Source organism: Somniosus microcephalus, chromosome 10, assembly GCF_052327205.1.
Source record: "Somniosus microcephalus isolate GS21.2 chromosome 10, FLI_Smic_1.0, whole genome shotgun sequence".
Taxonomy (NCBI): Eukaryota; Metazoa; Chordata; class Chondrichthyes; order Squaliformes; family Somniosidae; genus Somniosus; species Somniosus microcephalus.
In genome coordinates this window covers 225,509,012-225,532,305 of record NC_140996.1, presented here as the reverse complement: position 1 = coordinate 225,532,305, position 23,294 = coordinate 225,509,012, and the positions used below count along the sequence as shown (strand labels likewise).

At 46.2% G+C, this 23,294-nt stretch overlaps 1 protein-coding gene across 5 annotated transcripts in view; it reads right to left on the bottom strand.

The window, feature by feature from the left end:
- Nucleotides 1-23,294, bottom strand: part of pak1 (p21 protein (Cdc42/Rac)-activated kinase 1) — a 235,862-nt gene that overhangs the window by 23,203 nt on the left and 189,365 nt on the right. For all 5 annotated transcript variants that reach the window (XM_085999663.1, XM_085999666.1, XM_085999662.1 and 2 more), the window contains 7 exons: nucleotides 19,091-19,128; nucleotides 14,677-14,790; nucleotides 8,703-8,880; nucleotides 5,849-5,912; nucleotides 4,928-4,976; nucleotides 4,705-4,817; nucleotides 2,210-2,327 (listed from right to left, as the gene is read on the bottom strand). In XM_085999663.1, coding sequence (XP_085855789.1) covers nucleotides 2,210-2,327; nucleotides 4,705-4,817; nucleotides 4,928-4,976; nucleotides 5,849-5,912; nucleotides 8,703-8,880; nucleotides 14,677-14,790; nucleotides 19,091-19,128 — 674 coding nt within the window. The remainder of the gene's footprint in view (nucleotides 1-2,209; nucleotides 2,328-4,704; nucleotides 4,818-4,927; nucleotides 4,977-5,848; nucleotides 5,913-8,702; nucleotides 8,881-14,676; nucleotides 14,791-19,090; nucleotides 19,129-23,294) is intronic.

Sequence of the window (23,294 nt, the reverse complement as noted above, 5' to 3'; positions counted from 1 at the left end):
TCGTATGAGGAGAGATTGGGTCGACTGGGCCTGTATTCACTAGAGTTTAGAAGAATGAGAGGGGAGCTCATTGAAACGTATAAAATTCTGACAGGGCTAGGCAGACTGGATGCAGGGAGGATATTTCCCCTGGCTGGGGGGGTCTAGAACGAGGGGGTCACAGTCTCGGGATACGGGGTAGGACATTTAGGACTGAGATGAGGAGAAATTTCTTCACTCAGAGGGTGGTGAACCTGTGGAATTCTCTACCACAGAAGGCTGTGGAGGCCAAGTCACTGAATATATTTAAGGAGATAGATAGATTTCTAGACACAAAAGGCATCAAGGGGTATGGGGAGAGAGCGGGAATATGGTATTGAGATAGAGGATCAGCCATGATCATATTGAATGGAGGAACAGGCTCGAAGGGGCGAATGGCCTACTCCTGCTCCTATTTTTCTGTTTCTATACTACAGGAACATCCAGTCTCGGTTCAGTTCCTAGTTGGGTATGTAGCAAGGGCACTGGCACAGTTTGCCACACTGATAGCTGCCCCTGAAGACTTAAGTCATCGATGAAAGGCAGTCTCGGGTGTCACACCTCGTTTACTAAAAGCAAGATCTCAACTGTTCCACTGTGCATAATCTCCCAACATTTTATTAATATCTCACTATCATACTACAACAACAACTTGTATTTATATAGCGCCTTTAACGTAGTAAAACGTCCCAAGGCGCTTCACAGAAATGTTATAAGTCAACAAATTGACACCGAGCCACGTAAGAAATTAGGGCAGGTGACCAAAAGTTGGTCAGAGGGGTAGGTTTTAAGGAGCATCTTAAAGGAGGAAAGAGAGGTAGAGAGGCGGAGAGGTTTAGGCAGGGAATTCCAGAGCTTAGGGCCGAGGCAACAGAAGGCATGGATGCCGATGGTTGAGCGATTATAATTAGGGATGCTCAAGAGGGCAGAATTAGAGTGCAGATATCTCGGGGGCTTGTGGGGCTGGAGGAGATTACAGAGATAGGGAGGGGCGAGGCCATGGAGGGATTTGAAAACAAGGATGAGAATTTTGAAATCGAGGCGTTGCTTAACCGGGAGCCAATGTAGGTCAGCGAGCACAGGGATGATGGGCGAATGGGACTTGGTGTGAGTTAGGACACTGAGTTTTGGATAACCTCAAGTTTCTGTAGGGTGGAATGTGGGAGGCCAGCCAGGAGTGCGTTGGAATAGCCAAGTCTAGAGGTAGCAAAGGCATGGATGAGGGTTTCAGCAGCGGATGAGCAGAGGCAAGGGCGGAGACGGGCGATGTTATGGAGGTGGAAATAGGCGGTCTTAGTTATGCTGCGGATGTGTGGTCGGAAACTCATTTCAAAATAAAATTAAAAAAAACTTATTCTTGCTGATTTTCTGTCAGTTTTTGGGTCCATTTTTACTTGGTCTCCACCCCTTTATGGGATTTCTGGTGTTGCCCCAGGATAGGGGAGCGGAGAGGAGGGGGATGGAGCTGAGCCTACACTTGCAGAGAAAGCGAGGCCCCATCGCAGACACGTAGATCAGGCGAGGGGAGAGGGGGTGTTTCCCCACTGACATGAATCAGTCATTCATGAAAGAAAGACTTATGAAATAATACTGAGTGGCCTACCGGTGGCGCTGTCCAGTGAGTATAAATACTCGGGCACGGGCCCAGCTTGCGCAGGACATTCTTAACAGGAACTAGTGGAGGACACAACTAGACCTCCATGTTGTAAAACAGTTGATTAAAGCTTTAACACTTAGACCAAGTGCCTAGTAGTTTTCTTACGTCACCCACCTCTTGCTCCAATTGATTGGACTGTTGGGTTCTCCAGCCTTGGGGTAACTGCGCCGCGCGGCAGAGTGTGCAGAGATTCCAGGGTAAGTACTAATTTTTTTTTTTTTTTTTTTTTAGTCCTTCCAGGATCATTTCAACCCCAAGCATTGGGAAACAACAAAAAGTTTACAACTGGGTATGTGCGAACTTTAGTTACATCGGCAGGGACACGATGGGCCAAATGGCCTCCTTCTGCGCTGTAAGAGTCGATGACTCTATAAATAAGATTGTCTGATATTTGCAGTCTCTTCTTTACCTCCCAATTGCAGCACATTACAACAGTGGCTACATTTCAAAAGTACATCAATGGCTGTGAAGCACTGAGGGCGTGAAAGGCGCTATAGAAATTCAAATTCTTTCACGTCGACCTGCAAGACTCACCTCTCGACAGACAGCCGCTATCTGTCCTTCATCCATACACGTTTCCGTGACGACATCGGTCAGTGAGCCTCCTGCCAGGTACTCCATAACCACCCATAATTCATCCCCTACGAGGTAACTAGCAGGAAGAGAAACTAGGTGAATGGTCTAATATCTGCATGAACCACACCGTTCTTTTTTTGTTGTTGGGGAAAAAAGCAAAGTTGATAAAGCTATTAATAAAAACAGAAAATGCTGGAAATACTCAGGGGGACAGGCAGCAGCTGTGGAAAGAGAAACGAGAGTTAACGTTTCAGGGTCGATGACCTTTCAACAGACCTGGAGGAGGTTAGAGATGACCAGTGTTTAAGCAAGTATGGAAGCACTTGTCCCGTTTATCACCTCCTTTTACCTTGCACCATCACTTTTGTCATTTAATCACTCCTGTCCTCCATCACAGACCTCTCCCTTTACCTCTTTTCCTGTTCTCCGTCCCCCCCCACCCCCCACCCTTTCCTTGGCTCCGTATTTGCTTCAAAGCTGTTCATCTCGAACACCTTCCAGTTCTGATGAAAAGTCATTGACCTGAAACGTTAACTCTGTTTCTATTTCCACAGATGCTGCCTGACCTGAATGAATCCAGCATTAGTTCAGGTTGCCAGCATCCGCAGTGTTTTGTTTTTGTTATAAAAGGAAAGCAGATGGGATTCTTGGGTTTAAAAAAAATTAAGGCATAATGTACAAAAGTGAAGGGTTAATGCTAAACTTATGTAAATCAGTGGTTGAGCTGCAGTTAGGATACTGCGTCCAACCCTACTTTAGGAAGGATGTCAAGACCGTGGAGAAGACGCAGAGGAGATTCATTAAGATTATATCAAGGACGAGAGGTTTTAGTTATGAGGAGAGACTAGAGAAACTGAGGTTCTTCTACTGGAAGAGAGGAGGTCAAGAGGAAATCTAATGAAACGTTCAAAATTATGGGCACTTTTGAGGAGGTAAGGGCGGGGGGGGGGGGGGGGTCGAAATTCCATTGGTCGGTGAGTCTGTAACAAAATGTCTTAAATTTATGCAAAGGGAGGGGGTTAGGAGAAACCTTTTTTCCCCCCCCCCCGCACACAGAAGACATGGAATACCATAACAGAAACAGTGGTGGATGCAGAATCCAAGATAGTTTTAAATAGAGAAGGGGATAAACATTTGAAATCAAATCTTTAAAAGGTATGGGGCAAGGGGAGGGAACAGGACTAAACAGAGATCGCTTTCAGAGAGCTGGCACAGGCATAATGGGCCAAATGGCCTCCTTCAGTGTGGTAAAATGTTATGATTTAATGAATAACAAAGATAGAGGTCAGCAACTGACTATGATCAGCAGAAGCATGACTGCAATAATATCTATACTATCTCAAAAAACAAATGTGTAGCTAATTATTTTTCACTTTTTTCCAATCCCATTTTCATCATCTGCCTTACTTGATGCTTACAGCCAAGAGACACACATCTGCTCCCAAGCTACTGCCAATGAACCCATGCAGCTGGTCAGCTAGACACTCTCCCTCCGATTCCCCCTACCTTGCTCCCTCAAGGGTGTGCCGCTGCCTTCACTTGGCACCTCCTCACTGCTCGCAACGCAGATCGGGAACTGAGCGATGCTGGACTCCATCCTGTATCTGTAGTACTGGGAGTCTTCATGCCAACATTCAGACCCACACCCTTAATTATTCTAATATGAAAGTATATCAATATTCCTGATTCCTGGGATGGCAGGACTGTCGTATGAGGAGAGATTGGGTTGACTGGACCTGTATTCACTAGAGTTTAGAAGAATGAGAGGGGATCTCATTGAAATGTATAAAATTCTGACAGAGCTAGACAGACTGGGTGCAGGGAGGATGTTTCCCCTGGCTGGGGGCTCTAGAACGAGGAGTCACAGTCTCAGGATACGGGGTAGGACATTTAGGACTGAGATGAGGAGGAATTTCTTCACTCAGAGGGTGGTGAACCTGTGGAATTCTCTACCACAGAAGGCTGTGGAGGCCAAGTCACTGAATATACTTAAGGAGGAGATACAGGAAACTTTCGATTAACCGGCACCTAAATAACCGGAAATGTCGGTTAACCGGCAAAATTCAGGAGTAGGTTCAGGTAACTTTTATTACTTGCCTTCCTCCATGTGTTGCTGTGCAAGGGTGTGGCTGCAGCTGTTGCTAAGCTACAGAGACGCTTGCAACTTGTGGCCATTGTTTTGAAGCTGGGTTTTTTGCTTTATACGGAGCTCTCAGCTCTGTATCTTTTACTATAGCGTTCGGTTATCCGGAATTTTTGATGAACCGGCACCACGTCGGTCCCGTCCGTGCCGGATAAAAAAAAGTTTCCTGTAGATAGATTTCTAGACACAAAAGGCATCAAGGGGTATGGGGAGAGAGCGGGAATATGGTATTGAGATAGAGGATCAGCCATGATCATATTGAATGGCCGACTCATGCTCCTAGTTCTTATGTTACATAGCAACTACTCACCTGTCTAAATAATTAACAATATTTGGATTTTTATTTTCCCTCATAACCAGAATTTCATTAATAATCAGTTCTTTCTTGGGTTGCTGTTGTAAGTTCATCTGTTTGATTGCAACCTGAAAATAAGAAGAAAAATAATTCAAAGAAAAACTCGACCTCATTCCTCGAAGTAATTCAGCATGGCTACTTCACGTTCATTCTGCAACCGCGATTTTATTAAACTCACCTCTTGTCCCGTGGCTACATCAATTGCCGTGTACACTGTGCCTGAAGCCCTGTTGATGAAGAGCAAATAGCCATTAGCAAAGTTAAAGGATCATTCACCACTGTAGCACACTGCTCACGTTAATTAAAACAGGTCGGAAGACTCAGAAACGCGAGATACCAACAGATAGGGATATTCACTGAATCATTCACACGTCTGGCGTGACCAATCAATTCCTGCGCTGCCACTCATTAGAAACATTACACCAGACGCCCGACGGCTCAGTGTTAAATGTGACACCTGGTGTGGTACAAAAGTCATATGAGGTTCAATGCGTAGGCTCAGAGTTAGCCAGTCTCCATCAGAGTGACAGCAAGTGGTGGCACCATTGACTTCAGTACCCCCGAGTTATGGGAAGGGGAAATATTTAAAAATCAGACAGGGTTTCATCTCCCTATTGCTAGCCAATAATCCTTGACAGAATCTATGTGCAGACATAGGGTGTGAACAGGAGCAAGGTTAAATGCAATGACCCCCCTCCCCCCACCCCACAGAGCCAAATAGCCGACTGACACTCGCTGACCTGTCTCATGTGAAGGATGCCACTTTGCATGAGGTAGTGCAGGTACCTGTGGAACTCTAGCCCAGCAACAGCCAGAACTTTTTGGAGACAAGGGGGAGAAAGTTGGGGCGAGAAATAGGAAAATCCACAGCTACAGGCAGACGGGCCCCGCCCGCCGCAGTGAACTAAAAAGGCAGACTGGCTCTAATGCAGTGAACTACACTCAGAAAGGCTCCACTGCAGTGAACTAAAAGGCAGACTGGCTCTAATGCAGTGAACTACACTCAGAAAGGCTCCACTGCAGTGAACTAAAAGGCAGACTGGCTCTAATGCAGTGAATTACTGATTTTACAACATCAAATATACAATGTTATACTAACCCCTGTCCAATTTTCTCAAATCTTGAGTACTTCTTTTTCGGATCGCCCACTGTTACTATACTTCCTGCGAGATTGGGAAAGGATGTTAAAGTTTAATGAAATCATAATTTTTTTTATTAACAAGATCAACTTTTAAAAAAAGAGAGACAATTAAAAAAAAAACCTTTGTCAGCTGCCCAGTCTCTTGGCAAGGCGTGGACTGGAGTGAGGTTTAAAAAAATAAGGAAAGATACATGAACTGTGCTCTTAGGATAGACGGCACGGTGGCATAGTGGTTAGCACTGTTGCCTCACAGCGCCAGGGACCCGGGTTCGAATCCGGCCTCGGGCGACTGTCTGTGTGGAGTTTGCACATTCTCCCCGTGTCTGCGTGGGTTTTCTCCGGGTGCTCCGGTTTCCTCCCACAGTCCAAAGATGTGCGGGTTAGGTTGATTGGCTATGATAAATTGACCCTTAGTGTTAGGGGGATTAAATATGTGGGGTTACAGGGATAGGGTGGGATATGTGTCGGTGCAGGCTCGATGGGCCGAAACGGCCTCTATCTGCACTGTGGTGATTCTGTGATTCTGTGATTCTGGGATACCCAGAGATGTACCAGGGAAAAGGCTGTGTCCCTCTCTCACGACATTAGAAGCATCCTTTACTGGTCGCAGGGGCACTAACACAGTGATGCCTGCCTCTCACCTGGACTTCCAGCAGAAGGGAGCGGGGAAAGGAATGGAGGATAACAGTCATTTCAGGGGCTGGGAAGGAGGATTAAGGAACGGAGCGGGGAGGAGAAGAGAAGAGAAACACAATTAAAATATATTTCCGCGAGGAGGTGGTTTAGATTGAGGAAGCGGTTTAGATTGCGGAAGCTTTCTACTTTTAGATAATTCTCTGAATAAGAGGATTGAATATTTCTCGAATTCATTTCAATAACGGGACACTAAGTGGTGGAAGGAGAAGGACTTAAATGTACATAGTGTACTATTTGAATTGAGTTGGTCAAGGCAGTGAGTAACTGATCTATCTAGACCAGGATGTTCCCAGCTTTGATCTTTAGTCTGTTAAGTTAGTTGATCATAGCCAGCACAGTGGTGGGGGTGTTACATTTTGCCTCAGTGTTCCTGAATGTGGAGAGGGCGAGGGCAAAAAGAAGAAAAAGAAAAAGAAATTCAGCCATGGCTTTCGGTCCTTGACCAATATGTGGTCACCCTCATTAGGCAAGGACGTGATGGGACTAGCAACCCAGAGTACAGGCTGTGCTGCGGCAACTCGCCAAGGCTTCCCTGGTTGCACCTCCCAAACCCGCGACCTCCACCACCTAAAAAGGACGTGGGCGGCAGGCGCATGGGAACACCACCGCCTGCGAGTTCCCCTCCGAGTCACACACCATCCTGACTTGGGACATGTATCGGCCGTTCCTTCATCGTCGCTGGGTCAGAATCCTGTAACTTTCTCCCTAACAGCATTGTTGCTCCCTAATAGCATTGACAGAACACCTACACTACACGGACTGCAGCGGTTCAAGACGACGGTCCACCACCACCTTCTCAAGGGCAATTAGGGATGGGCAATAAATGGCGGCCTTTCCAGCGACGCCCACATCCAGAGAATGAACTTAAAAAAAAAAATCCCACTAAGGCAAATAGTAAAGCCGATCAATAAATCTGGGAAGTTGTGAACTGGCAGCTGACAAAAACGACCGTGAAAGCCTCTGAATTTTTGTAAAAACACAACTGCCTTACTTTCTCCTTCGGGGAAGACGACCTGGCACCACTCATCTGGTCTAAACTTGACTCTAGACCGGACTGTGTGGTTGACTCGGCGCTCAATTAAGTGGCCTACCAAATCACTACAAAAACTAACGTAGGCTCTCAGGACAACTAGGGATGGGCAACAGGTTCAGTCCGGTCGCTGTCACCCACATCCCAAGAACACTTTTAGGACAAAGTTCTCACCATCTTGGCGTACACGTGGATAGTCTCTTGGGGTGAGGAGCCAAGGATGACTGATGCCCATATAACTGCACCCTAGCAAGGGGTCAACACTAACAGAGTAGAAAGTGGACACTAGCATACTGATACACTGTCACAGAGCGGGGAGCTACTCGATTTCACCTGGCCCTGACCCAAGTTGCATTGCTGTGGAGAAGCGCTAGACAACTACATAGGATTACATAGGATATACAGCACAGAAACAGGCCATTCGGCCCAACCAGTCTATGCCGGCATTTATACTCCACTCAAGCCTCCTCCCACCCTTGCTCATCTAACTCTATAACCCGCTATTTCCTTCTCCCTCATATGCTTATCTAGCCTTCCCTTAAATGCATCTATACTATTTACCTCAACCACTCCCTGTGGTAGCGAGTTCCACATTCTCACCACTCTTGGGGTAGAGGTTTCTTCTGAATTCCCTATTGGATTTCTTATATTGCTGGCCTCTAGTTTTGCTCTAACTAGTGCTAGCATGCAACAGAAGCAGGGTAAAACTCCCTCCAGTCCCCCCCCCCCCCCCTCCCCCGCCCACAGCAATGTGTCTTCACCTCAATCCCAGAAAAGCACACTCCACTGCACCACTGTGACATTTCCACTTTCCAAACTGGTCGTCTTGTGGCTTCTCCGAACAAGTTTGCCAGTTTGGTACCGAATTACCATCGAGTCGAGACCAGTTGTGTACCGGGGGGGCCCATATCCACGAGGAACTTGACCGAGGCTGCCCAAACTCATTCCACATGGCAGCCTAAGAGCGACCAACAGAAAGGAGACTTTCAGCTCATCAGTGAGCCCACGATCCCAGCGGCAGAAGGCCAGTGTCCCGCTCACTTCCCCACCCAATCACCAAGCAGATTAGGGTGAATGGTTACGTACTCAATTTTTCCAATATCTCCTCATCTGTCATCTTGGTCTTCTTCCTCTGTTTCTCTGCGTTCCTCGTTAGGGTATTTGAAGTGGTGGTGCTATTCTCAGAGGGTGGGGAGATGGGAGACGTGGCTGCATCTTTGGTGGGTGGGACGGGGATGGGATCTATCACAGACCGCGTGTACATCTACAGGAAGGAAATAAAAGGACATAGGTGTAAGATTCAGGGTAAAAGGACAAGGTTAAAAGGAGAAAAAAAAACTTGCATTTATATAGCGCCTTTTCACGGCCTCAGGACGTCCCAAATCGCTTTACAGCCAATGAAATACTGTACTTTTTTTTTTGAAGCGTTGGAAATGTAGGAAAACGCGGCAGTCGATTTGCGCACAGCAAGATCCCACAAACAGCAATGTGACAATGACCAAATAGTCTATTTTTAGTGATGCTGATTGAGGGATAAATATTGTGCAGAAGACTTCGGAGAGTACAAACATAAAGCTGCCCACACTCGCGCTGAGGTTTTCATGGCAGGCTTTGTGAGCTGTAAGGTTAGTACTTTCGTACAGCAAGTAATTAGGAAGGCAAATGGAATGTTGGCCTTTATTGCAAAGGGAATGGAGTATAAAAGTAGGGAAGTCCTGTTACAACTGTACAGGGCGCTGGTGAGACCACACCTGGAGTACTGCGTAGTTTTGCTCTCCTTATTTAAGGAAGGATATACTCGCATTGGAGGCAGTTCAGAGAAGGTTCACGTGGTTGATTCCGGAGATGAAGCGGTTGTCTTATGAAGGTTGAGCAGGTTGGGCCAATACTCATTGGAATTTAGAAGAATGAGAGGGGATCTTACTGAAACATATAAGATTCTGAGGGGATTAACAAGGTAGATGCAGAGAGGATGTTTCCCCTCGTGGGGGAATCTGGAACTAGGGGGCATAGTTTCAGAATAAGGGGGCACCCTTTAAAATCGGAAATGAGGAGGAATTTCTTCTTTGAGGGTCGTGAATCTGTGGAATTCTCTTCCCCAGAGAGCTGGGGAGGCTGGGTCATTGAATATAGTTAAGGTGGAGACAGACAGATTTTTGAACGGTAAGGGAGTCGAGGGTTATGGGGAGCGGGCAGGGAAGTCGAGTTGAGGCCAAGATCAGATCAGCCATGATCTCATTGAATGGCGGAGCAGGTTCGAGGGGCCAAATGACCTACTCCTGCTCCTACGTCTTATGTTCTTATGTATTGCGCTTAGTCTGTGAGGAATTGATTTCAATCTTCTCCTCTCCTGAAGAAGGTGACTCATACAGTCCCACAGGTGATGATAAATCCTACGTAAGTTACCCAAGTACTGCTTTTCGCATGTGCAACAAGATAGCGAGTACTGTCAGGCTATTGAACCGCAAGAGGAAGCATCCCAGCCGAGTCCAGCCGCAGTCAACACAATTGCATTTTTCAGCAGGAGTCACTGGATAGTGATCAGAGTGGCTGATGTTTCCTTAACTAGCCAGAACCAGGTGACCTTGGTTACTAAAGGGCTTTTCAGGGGGGTACCTGGGGGAAATGGGCAGGGGAATTATGAAGACTATTCAGTTTCTACAGATTAATAAAGTTATTAAATAAACTGGATTTGAATTCTACATTAGCCCATTCATTAGACAAATGTCCTGGTATTTTCAGGATAGTCTTGGGATGTGGTACTATAAAAATCTCACATGTGCATTCATTTTTGCAATTCAAGTGCATATCACTTCTAATTCACTTCTCCTTGTAGTGCACTGTTATAATCGAATTGGGTTGGAATACACTGCCCGATAGGGTGGTGGGTACAGATTCAATAGTAGCCTTCAAAAGGGAATTGGATAAATACTTGAAGGAGAAAAAATTACAGGGCTATGGGGAAAGAGCGGGGGAATGGGACTAACTGGATTGCTCTTCGAAAGAGCCGGCGCAGACTCGATGGGCTGAATGGCCTCCTTCAGTGCTGTACTATTCTGTGATTCTAAGATTGCACAGCTTAAACTTTACTTGTACATGGTACTCCAGTTGACTGAACTGCATTTTGCTTATAAGTACAAAATCTATTGTTAAAGGAACGGGAAGTTAAGGAGGGCGGGGAGAGGGGGGATCCCCGGAAAAATGGCATCAGGATCACTTTATTAAAAGCCAATTTAAGCAACCGCAAAAGAATTTTTAATTAAGATTATGGATCAAAAGATACTTAGGAGGATGGCAACCACTTAATATTACAGTTTATTACAATTTATTATCACCTTGCGGCAGTGCTGCGCGAAGGCTGTTCTTCAAATATGACTCAGATGCAGCAATTAGGCTGTACTACAGCACACTTGGCACGACGATGTACATTCTTGATGAGCTCCGCCAGCACTTTGTGCTGACTGCACTGGGATTATGCTGCGTTGATGCATTAGTGTGCCAGGGTGGCACGTTCCATGAATTTTATCATTTCTACACATTAGTCTCTTGGAATTTTTCTTATTTTCACCTGCGTGCACACGCTTCCATATTTACCTCCGAGTGGGTGAATCTAGTCTGCGGAAGGAGTAATTTTTTTCCCAGTTGCCAGATAAAGCGGTTAAGAGTCAGAACTAAACATGAATAAAATAGACAAAGGGGAAATTCCTCAATGGTTAATGTAATCACCTATGGTCCTGAGCCATAATAGCAGAAAGATCCCAGATTCCATCTGCAGTGAGTTAGCAAGGCACTTTGGTCAATGCAAGAAGGGGATGAGGGAGGACGATGGGGCTGGAGGGGGAGGGTGCAAGGAAGACAATTATTAGTCTGGGGTGATTCTTGCTCATCACTATCCAGTGCCCGGACTGGAAAGTACACTTGTACGGATCAGGACAGCCTCGGATGCCACCATCCTCCCCCCAGCGACCGAGCAGTCCGACGACACCTGCTGTCGAGGCCTTACACGTGGAAAACGACTATTTCAGCGAGGTGTCGGAGGCTACCGCCAACCAGTGCGCCATCGAGAATCAATGGAGAGGAGGGAAGAAACATTCAAAGATACAAAGGAGGCTCCCTCAGGGGTGAAGAAAGCCCGCCTTTTCGACCTATTTTGCAGGTACTGTATTACACAACGCAATCAGCTCAGCACCTTAAGTGTGCCTGAATATTGCTGGCACGGACTTCTGAAAAGGTTACTCAATTAGGGGTAAAAATTCGGATGCGCTGCTCCTCGGCACGTGCTGGGAGCACATGTCCAAAAAGTGCGCACTCCCAGCCCACGATTCCCCCATCACTATTGTGGGAGATGTAGCGTCAGCACGATCAAGGAGCGGCCCATCAGAATTTTTACTCCTCAGCAGTAACCTTGCGAAATACTAGAAAAGGCAGAGTAAACACCTAAACAGAACGCAGCCCATGACATATTACATAGAATTTACAGCACAAAAACGGGCCATTCGGCCCAACCAGTCCATGCTCCACATGAGTCTCCTCCCACCCTGCTTCATCTCACCCAATCACCATATCCTTCAATTCCTTTCTCCCTCATGTGCTTATCTAGCCTCCCCTTAAATGCATCTATACTATTCACCTCAGCCACTCTCTGTGGTAGCGAGTTCCACATTCTCACCACTCTCTGGGTAAAGAAGTTTCTTCTGAATTCCCTATTGGATTTATTAGTGACCATCTTATATTTATGACCCCTAGTTTTAGATTCCCACAAGTGGAAACATTTCCTCTACGTCTACACTATGAAACCACTCAATCTTAAAGACCTCTATTAGGTCATCCCTCAGCCTTCTCTTTCTCGAGAGAAAAGAGCCCCAGCCTGGTCAGTCTTCCCTGATATGTATAAACTCGCAGTTCTAGTATCATCCTTGTAAATCTTTTTCTGCACCTTCTCCTTCTCCAATGCCTCTATATCCTTTTTATAATATATACCTACGACTATGAATGGGAACAGGCCCCAAATTTTCCCCCTGTTTATCCAAAAGCAAAATACTGCGGATGCTGGAAATCTGAAATAAAAACAGAAAATGCTGGAAATACTCAACAGGTCAGGCAGCATCTGTGGAGAGAGAAACAGAGTTAACGTTTCAGGTCGATGATCTTTCGTCAGATGCTGAGTCCAGAAGGATGTAAAGTGCCTGATTGAAAGAGGAGGTGCTGTTCCTCGAGCTTACGTTGAGCTTCGTATCAGTCTGTTCACCCACGGAACTGATTTCTTCCTATCTCGGCTGTATTTTTTTCTCCCCCCGTCCAGTCTCTTCCCACCGACATCCGCGACCCTTCCAACGCCCTCCGCCACTTTAACAGTTTCCTGGTCCCAACCGCCTCCTTTTCACTATGGACGTACAATCCCTCTACACCTCCATCCCCCACCAGGATGGCCTGAGGGCGCTCCACTTCTTCCTTGAACAGAGGCCCAACCAGTCCCCATCCAACACCACCCTCCTCCGCCTGGCTGAACTTGTTCTCACATTGAACAACTTCTCCTTTGACTCCACTTACTTCCTCCAAATTAAAGGTGTTGCAATGGGAACCCCCATGGGTCCTAGCTATGCCTGCCTTTTTGTGGGATATGTGGAACATTCTTTGTTCCAGTCCTACTCAGGTCCCCTCCCTCACCTCTTTTTCCGGTACATTGATGACTGTATTGGTGCGGTTTCCTGCTCTCGCCCTGAACTAGAAAATTTCATTCACTTTGCTTCCAATTTCCACCCTTCCCTCACCTTCACATGGTCCATCTCCGACTCTTCCCTTCCCTTCCACGACTTCTCTGTCTCCATCTCTGGGGATAGGCTATCGACAAACATCCACTATAAGCCCACTGACTCCCACAGCTACCTGGACTACACTTCCTCCCACCCCGCTTCCTGTAAGGACTCTACTCCATTCTCCCAGTTTTTCCGTCTCCATCGCATTTGTTCAGACGATGCCACTTTCCATACTAGTTCCTCCAATATGCCTTCCTTTTTCCTCAACCGAGGAGTCCCCTCTACCGTGGTTGACACGGCCCTCGACCGTGTCCGTTCCATTTTCCGCTCACCCCTTCCACTCCCCCTCCCTCCCAGAACCACGATAGGGTTCCCCTTGTCCTCACCTTTCACCCCACCAGCCTCCACATTCAACAGATCAATTGAGTCCACCATTTCCGCCACCTCCAGTGTGATCCCACCACCAAACACATCTTTCCCTCCCCTTTCAGCATGCCGAAGGGACCGCTCCCTCCGCAACACCCTGGTCCACTCCTCAATCACCCCCAACATCCCCTCCCATCCCACAGCACCTTCACGTGCAAGCGCAGGAGATGCAACACCTGCCCTTTTACCTCCTCCTTCCCCACTGTCCAGGGTCCCAAACACTCCTTCCAGGTGAAACAGCGATTTACTTGTACTTCTTGCATTGGGGAGACCAAACGCAAATTGGGCGACCGCTTTGTGAAACACCTCCATTCAGTCTGTAAGCGCGATCCCGAGCTTCCGGTCGCCTGTCACTTTAATTCTCCGCTCCACTCCCACTCTGACCTCGGCTTCTTACGAAGCTCAACGTAAGCTCGAGGAACAGCACCTCATCTTTCGATTAGACACTTTACAGCCTTCTGGACTCTGCATCGAGTTCAACAATTTCAGACCATAACCTCGGCCCCTATTTTTCCCCACATGGCAGCTGTTGATGATTCTGCCATCCCCATTTACACCTCTTCTAGACTCATCTTTTACTTCTTTACTTGTCCCATTACCGTCTCCTTTTGCTTTGCACCATCATCCCTTTTGTCATTTAATCTCTCCTGCCTTCCACCCTATCACAGACCTTCCCTTTTGTTCTTTCCTCCCCTCCCCCCTTGCTTAAAATCTGTTACATCTCTAACTTTTTCCAGTTCTGACGAAGGGTCATCGACCTGAAACGTTAACTCTGTTTCTCTCTCCACAGACGCTGCCTGACCTGCTGAGTGTTTCCAGCATTTTCTGTTTTTATTTCCCCATAGTTATTTTGGTTCAGTTAACCCTAATCCACTGACCGATTTAGTGTGTTCTGGCCGTGGCGCAATTACAGGTGGGGGAACAGCTTCGTCTTCATCATCGTCCTCTGACACCGGAGGCACGGCCGGGGACTCGGACACATTCTTTGTGCTCTGCAGAGAACAAGAGGATAAAAAATATGGTGAATCAAATGATGCCACTTGCTTTTACCAAACATGGTTCATTTCACTAGAATGGTACCAGGGATGAGCGTCTTCAGTTATGTGGAGGGACTGGAGCTGTTCTCCTTGGAGCAGAGAAGGTCAAGGGGAGATTTGATAAGAGGCGCTCAAAATCTTGAAGGGTTTTGACAGCAAATAAGGAGAAACGGTTTCCTACTGGTGGGAGGTTATGTAACTAGAATACACAGATTTAAGGCAATTGGCAAAATAACCAGAGGGGAGATTAGGAGAATTTTTTTTTTTTTAACGCAGCGAGTTATTATGATCTGGAATGCGCTGCCTGGAAGGGTGGTGGGAGCAGATTCGACAGTAACTTTCAAAAGGGGAGAAAATTGCAGGGCTATGGGGATAGAACAAGGAGAGTGGGACTAATTGGCACAAGCACAATGGGCCAAATGGCCTCCTTCTGTGCTGTATGATTCTATGTCCTCCAGTGCCTTTTTCCCTGCATGAACCCAGGCCAGCTGAATCACAGGAACTTTCTTCTATAAGAACATATAAGAAGTAGGAGCAGGAGTAGGCCATACGGCCCCTCGGGCCTGCTCCGCCATTCAATAGGGTCATGGCTGATCCAAATCTAGACTCACGTCCACTTCCCTGCCCTCTCCCCGTAACCCCTAATTCCCTTGTCTGCTAGGAAACTGTCTATCTCTGTTTTAAATTTATTTAATGTTGCAGCTTCCACAGCTCTCTGGGGTAGCAAATTCCATAGATTTACTACCCTCTGAGTGAAGAAGTTTCTCCTCATCTCAGTTTTGAAAGGGCAGCCCCTTATTCTAAGATTATGCCCCCTAGTTCTAGTCTCACCCATCAGTGGAAACATCCTCACTGCATCCACCCGATCAAGCCCCCTCACAATCTTATATGTTTTGATAAGATCGCCTCTCATTCTTCTGAATTCCAATGAGTAGAGGCCCAACCTACTCAACCTTTCCTCATAAAAGTCAACCCCCTCATCTCCGGAATCAACCGAGTGAACCTTCTCTGAACCACCTCGAGAGCAAGTATATCTTTTCTTAAATATGGAAACCAAAACTGCACGCAGTATTCCAGGTGTGGCCTCACCAATACCCTGTATAACTGCAGCAAGACCTCCCTGTTTTTATACTCTTCCCCCTTGCAATAAAAGCCAAGATTCCACTGGCCTTCCTGATCACCTGCATACTAACTTTTTGTGTTTCATGCACCAGGACCCCCATTTAGATAATAACTTGCTCTTTGATTTTTTCTGCCAAAGTGCATAACCTCACACTTTCCAATATTATATTCCATCACCAAATCTCTGCCCACTCACTTAGCCTGTCGATGTCCTTTTGCAGGTTTTTTATGTCCTCCTCACTCACTGCTTTCCCTCCCATCTTTGTATCGTCGGCAAACTTGGATACGTTGCACTCGGTCCCTTCCTCCAAATCGTTAATATAGATTGTAAAGAGTTGGGGTCCCAGCACTGACCCCTGCGGAACACCGCTAGTTACTGATTGCCATCCTGAGAATGAACCATTTATCCCAACTCTTTGTTTTCTGTTAGATAGCCAATCTTCCACCCATGCCAGTATATGACCCCCAATCCCGTGATTTTTTATCTTGATCAGTAATCTTTTGTGTGGAACCTTGTCAAATGCCTTTTGGAAGTCCAGATACACTACATCCACTGGTTCCCCTTTATCCACCCTATATGTTACGTCCTCAAAGAATTCGAGCAAATTTGTCAACCATGACTTCCCCTTCATAAAACCATGCTGACTCTGTCCTATTAAATTATGTTTATCCAAATGCTCTGTTACTGTTTCCTTAATAATGGACTCCAACATTTTGCCAACCACAGATGTTAGGCTAACTGGTCTATAGTTTCCAGCTTTTTGTCTACTTCCCTTCTTAAATAAGGGTGTTACATTAGCAGTTTTCCAATCTGCCGGGACCTTTCCTGAGTCCAGGGAGTTTTGGAAAATAATCACCAATGCATCCACAATCCCTACCGCCACTTCTCTCAAGACCCTAGGATGTAGGCCATCAGGTCCGGGGGATTTATCTGCCTTAAGTCCCATTATTTTACCGAGTACCATCTCCTTAGTGATTTTAATCGTGTTTAGCTCCTCCTCCCCCCCCCCATTGCCCCCTGTTTGTCCAGTGTTGGGATATTTTTAGTGTCCTCTACTGTAAAGACTGATACAAAATATTTGTTCAGCGTCTTTGCCATCTCCATGTTCCCCACCACTAGTTTCCCGGTCTCATCCTCTAAGGGACCAACGTTCACTTTAGCCACCCTTTTTCTTTTTATATAGCTGTAGAAACTCTTGCTATCTGTTTTTATATTTTTTGCTAGTTTACTTTCATAATCTATCTTCCCTTTCTTAATTAATCTTTTAGTTATTGTTTGCTGGCTTTTAAATGCTTCCCAATCTTCTATCCTCCCACTAGATTTGGCTACTTTATATGCCCTTGTTTTCAGTCGGATACTATCCTTTATTACTTTACTAAGCCACGGATGGCTGTCTTTTCTTTTACTCCCCTTTTTCCTCAGTGGAATATATTTATCTTGAAAGATGTGAAATATTTCCTTGAATGTAGACCACTGCTCTTGTACCGTCTTACACTTTAATCTGTTTTCCCAGTCCACTTTAGTCAATTCTACTCTCATACCTTCATAGTCTCCTTTATTTAAGCTCAGTACGCTGGTTTGAGATCCAACTCTCACCCTCAAACTGAATTTGGAATTCAACCATATTATGGTCACTCATTCCAAGGGGATCCTTTACTAGGACATTTTTTATTAATCCTGTCTCATTACACAGGACCAGATCTAAGATTGCCTGCCCCCTGGTTGGTTCAGTTACATACTGCTCAAGGAACCCGTCCCTAATACACTCTATGAACTCTTCCTTAATACGGCGTCACATTAATACCCAGGTTTATTCCACGGTGACCCTCATTACAAGTACTTAGGGCTGTTAAAAGACCCATTAGCCATCTTCAACTATGAGTTTGTACAAAGATATTGCAGCTGTTGAAAGGATACAGAAGAGAGCAACCAGAATGATTGAGGGGATGGAAGGATTGAATTACGAGGCGTGATGATTGTAAATTGGGCATGTTCTCACTGCAAAAGGGAAGGTTTGAGAGATGATATGATTGCTAAGATTCTAAAGGGACTAGATAATGTGGACCATGTAAAGCTATTTCAAGCTATGGTTTGGAAAACAGTACATGAGTAATTTGAGACATGACATGTGGTAAGCTACAGTGTGCTATTAGAAAAATAAATATTCATAACGTCTTAAAATTTTTTAAAATAATTTCCACATGTTCTGGGGAGGGACGGGTGGCTTTGGACCTGTGGTTCCCAAAGCTCTCCACCACTGGGGGTTTTCCTCGCCTCATGTCTGGGTCTGTTGTAGATTAATTGATGGAGATTGATTGCTGTGATTAGTCAACAACTCCATTATCGTTGTATCATCGACTACCAGGATAGTAGAAGACGAACTAGATGGACTGTAGTCTTTTTTTTTTTTTTTAATTATTAGCAATTCCTATGTTCTTATGCTCCACTGTTAGAGTAACTTTGTAATCCAGCAAGATCAAATTCTAGGAAAATTCCAATGTATGTTGGTCCGCACGTTTTTCCAACCCACCGCTCTCTGCAATAGACTGTAACAATTTAACTGGGCAGCACAGCTTATGGTATTTTATTTGTATGAAGTACATTACTTGATTCAAAGGCATTTTGCTCATGTATATATATTCTATTTTTAAAAGAAAAACCAACTCCATAAAAACACCTCTCGATTAGATTCTGAACCACACTCCTGGATATTCATTATTCTATACATCAACCACCTGAACCTTTCAATAAGATCCCAACCAGTAACTCACTCCTAAGCAATGTCCCCCGTGAGCTGCGCTTTGTTCTTCGCGGTCTGTTTCTTTTAACGCGCGGTCCCTTTAGATTTCTGCACATGCGCGGTATTTACAATGGGAAAGCCGGCGAGCGGCCCGTGCGGGACCTTTCCCATTACTGCGCGCTCAGAAGGAACATTGCTCCCAAGTATCCTTTATATATAAACCATAGATCCCCACAATTAGATTCCAGTCCGTAACGCCTAGATCAGCAGCCAGGGAGGGGAAAATGATAAATATTTGATGATTTGGATCATGAGCGCCACCCATCTCTGTTGCTACTGAAGGTGCAGTTTCCAAACTATCACAAGTACAGCGATGTGATTAAGGAACTCACCAGTGCATTTGTGGAAGCATAACCATCTGTTGTTTTATCTGCAGAAAATAAAAGCATAAATTTGTGTTACGTGTATTATTAGAAAAAAATAAATATTCAGAACGTCTTAAAAAAAAAAAAATCTCCACATGTTCTGGGGCTCAATCACTCAGGATGTTACGTGCTCCAATTTCCTGCATCCAAACCTCTAAACCAGTGAAAAAACAACGGTCACTACATTTCAAAAAATAGTCGCGTAAAGTATAGAGATATTTTGCCACGAGTTGCTGTCATGGAAAGACAAAGGTTAATGTAGGAAAGTGGAAAGGCAATCCGTTCCCAAGCTTCGAGCAATGATGGACTTTAATTATTATCCAGTCTTAGGACGGGGTCGTCACTGGCAAGGCCGACAATTATTGCCCATCCCCCTAGTTGCCCTCAAGTGGCTTGCTAGACCACTTCAGGGGGCTGTTAAGAAGCCAACCACGCTGGTGTGGGATTGAAGTCATAGAGCTTGGACCTGTGGGAGAGCAGCAGCGCGACCGGCGGCACTTAAAACCGGCGGGTTCAGCAGAGGCGGGGTCAGAGAGCTTGGACCTGTGGGAGAGCAGCAGCGCGACCGGCGGCACTTAAAACCGGCGGGTTCAGCAGAGGCGAGGTCAGAGAGCTTGGACCTGTGGGAGAGCAGCAGCGCGACCGGCGGCACTTAAAACCGGCGGGTTCAGCAGAGGCGGGACCAAATCAACAGCAGAGGAGAGAGGTAAAAAGTAATCAGAGTGTGACGTCACCAGGGAGCAGGTAAGTGATTGGTTGGTGAGTATTTCTCTTTTTTAAACTTAAACTCTGTAGTTTATAGTTACTAGGGTCTTTTCTGGTGTAGCAGGGACTGTTGGTAGACTATACAAGCGCCTTAGAGATATTTTTAATTGGTGATAGTAAATTAATTTAAATTAAGTAAAGGGAAGGTCATGCCAGGTGAGCCCAGCCCCGTGATATGCTCCTCTTGCTCTATGTGGGAATTCAGGGACCCCGGTGCCCCTGATGACCACGTGTGCCAGAGATGCATCCATCTGCAGCTACTAGCAGAACGCATTGAGGCGCTGGAGCTGCGGGTGGATGGGTTGTTGAGCATTCACGATGCTGAGAGGTTCGTGGATAACACGTTTAGTGAGTTGGTCACACCGCAGGGAAGGGCTGCACAGGAAGATAGGAAATGGGTGACCACCAGGAGGAGCAATAGAAGCAGGCAGGTAGTGCAGGAGACCCCTGTGACCATTCCCCTCTCAAACAGGTATGCCGCTTTGGATACTGTTGAGGGGGATGACTCACCAGGGGAAGGCAGCAGCAGCCAACTTCCTGGCACTGGGGGTGCTCCTGCTGCCCAGGAAGGGGGGAAAAAGAGTGGGGGAGCAATAGTGGTAGGGGATTCTATAGTAAGGGGAACAGATAGGCGTTTCTGTGGCCGCAGACGTGAATCCAGGATGGTTTGTTGCCTCCCTGGTGCCAGGGTCAAGGATATCACTGAGCGGCTGCAGGGCATTCTGGAGGGGGAGGGTGAACAGCCAGAGGTCGTGGTTCACATTGGTACCAACGACATAGGTAAAAAGAGGGATGAGGTCCTGCAGCAAGAATTTAGGGAGCTAGGTGAAGGATCAAAGAGCAGGACCTCAAAGGTTGTAATCTCTGGATTACTCCCGGTGCCACGTGCTAGTGAGTATAGGAATGGAAAGATAGAACAGATGAATGCGTGGCTAAAGGGATGGTGCAGGAGGGAGGGCTTTAGTTTCCTGGATCACTGGGTCTGCTTCTGAGAAAGGTGGGACTTGTACAAGTCGGACGGTTTACACCTGAACCAGAGGGGAACCAATATCCTTGCGGGGAGGTTTGCTAGCACTGCTGGGGGGGGTTTAAACTAACTTGGCAGGGGGATGGGGTACAGAGTGGAGCTATAGCAGGGGGTGATTTACAGCCAAATACAGAGAAAAAAACAAGGCAGAGCAAATATGCGAAGGCAAAAGGGAATATGGCAGGGCTGGAAGGCATTTATTTTAATGCAAGGAGTCTTGCAAATAAGGTGGACGAACTGAAGTTGTTGTTGAACACATGGGAGTACGATATTGTTGCTATCACGGAGACATGGTTGAGGGAGGGTCAGGACTGGCAGCTCAATATTCCGGGGTATAGAATCTTCAGGCGAGACAGAGGGGGGTGTAAAAGGGGAGGGGGTGTTGCAATATTAATTAAGGAGTCAATTACTGCTGTAAGGAGGGATGATATATTAGCGGGTTCCTCTAATGAGGCCATATGGGTAGAACTTAAAAACAAAAAGGGGGCAAGCACTTTGCTGGGAGTGTACTATAGGCCCCCAAACAGTCAGGGGGAGATAGAGGAACAGATATGTAGGCAAATCTCAGAAAAGTGCGAAATAGGGTAATAATAGTGGGGGATTTCAACTTCCCCAATATAAATTGGGATAGTCAGCGTGTGAAAGGCTTAGAGGGTGCAGAATTCTTAAAGTGCATCCAGGAGAGCTTTTTGAGCCAACATGTAGAAAGTTCTACAAGAGAGGGGGCGATACTGGACCTAATTCTGGGGAATGTAGCCGGGCAAGTGGTGGAAGTGTCAGTAGGAGAGCATTTTGGCGATAGTGACCATAATTCGGTGAGATTTAAGGTGGTCATGGAAAAAGACAAAGACGGCCCGGAAATAAGGGTTCTAAATTGGGGGAAGGCCGATTTTAATATGATAAGGCAGGATCTGGCCAAAGTGGACTGGGAGCAGCTACTTATAGGAAAATCCACATCAAGACAGTGGGAGACTTTCAGAAGGGAAATAGAGAGAGTACAACGCCAACATGTTCCTGTAAAGGTCAAGGGTGGGACCAACAAGCAAAGGGAACCTTGGATGACAAGGGATATACAAAAATGCATTAGAAATAAAAGGGGGGCTTTTGGCAGTTACAAAAGACTAAAGACGGAAGAAGCCCTAGAGGAGTATAAAAAGTGCAGGGGCATACTTAAAAAAGAAATTAGGAGGGCGAGGAGGGGCCATGAAATAACACTGGCGAGCAAAATAAAGGAAAATCCTAAGATGTTTTATAAGTATATTAAGGGCAAGAGGATAACCAGGGAAAGGGTAGGGCCCATTAGGGACCAAAGTGGCAATCTGTGTGTAGAGCCAGAGGATGTAGGCGGGGTTTTAAATGAATTTTTTGCATCTGTGTTCACTATGGAGAGAGACGATGCAGACATAGAAATCGGGCAAGGGGACTGTGACATACTTGAACATATTAGCATCGAGAGGGAGGAGGTGCTAGCGGTTTTAGCAGGCCAAAAAGTGGATAAATCCCCAGGCCCGGACGAGATGTATCCCAGGCTGCTGTGGGAGGCAAAGGAGGAGATTGCAGGGGCTCTGACACAAATTTTCAGAACCTCTCTGGCCACAGGGGATGTACCAGAGGACTGGAGAACAGCTAATGTAGTACCATTATACAAGAAGGGTAGCAGGGATAAACCAGGGAATTACAGGCCAGTGAGCCTAACATCTGTGGTAGGGAAATTATTGGAAAAAATTCTGAGGGACAAAATTAGTCTCCACTTGGAGAGGCAAGGATTAATCGGGGATAGTCAGCATGGCTTTGTCAAGGGTAAATCATGTCTGACAAATCTGATTGAATTTTTCGAGGGGGTGACTAGGGGGGTGGATGAGGGAAATGCTGTGGATGTGGTTTACATGGACTTCAGTAAAGCTTTTGACAAAGTCCCGCATAGGAGACTGGTCAAGAAGGTAAGAGCCCATGGGATCCAGGTGCCTTGGCGCGTTGGATCCTAAACTGGCTGAGTGGCAGGAGGCAGAGGGTGATGGTCGAAGGATGCTTTTGTGACTGGAAGCCTGTGTCCAGTGGGGTACCTCAGGGATCGGTGCTGGGTCCCTTGTTGTTTGTGATCTACATAAATGATTTGGATGAGAATGTAAAAGGTATGATCAGTAAGTTCGCAGATGACACGAAAATTGGTGGGGTGGTAAATTGCGAGGAGGAAAGCCTCAGGCTACAGGACGACATAAACGGGTTGGTCAGATGGGCGGAAAAGTGGCAAATGGAATTTAACCCTGAAAAGTGCGAGGTGATGCATTTTGGACGGACAAATAAGGCAAGGGAATACACAATGAGTGGTAGGACCCTAGGAAGTACAGAGGGTCAGAGGGACCTTGGTGTACATGTACA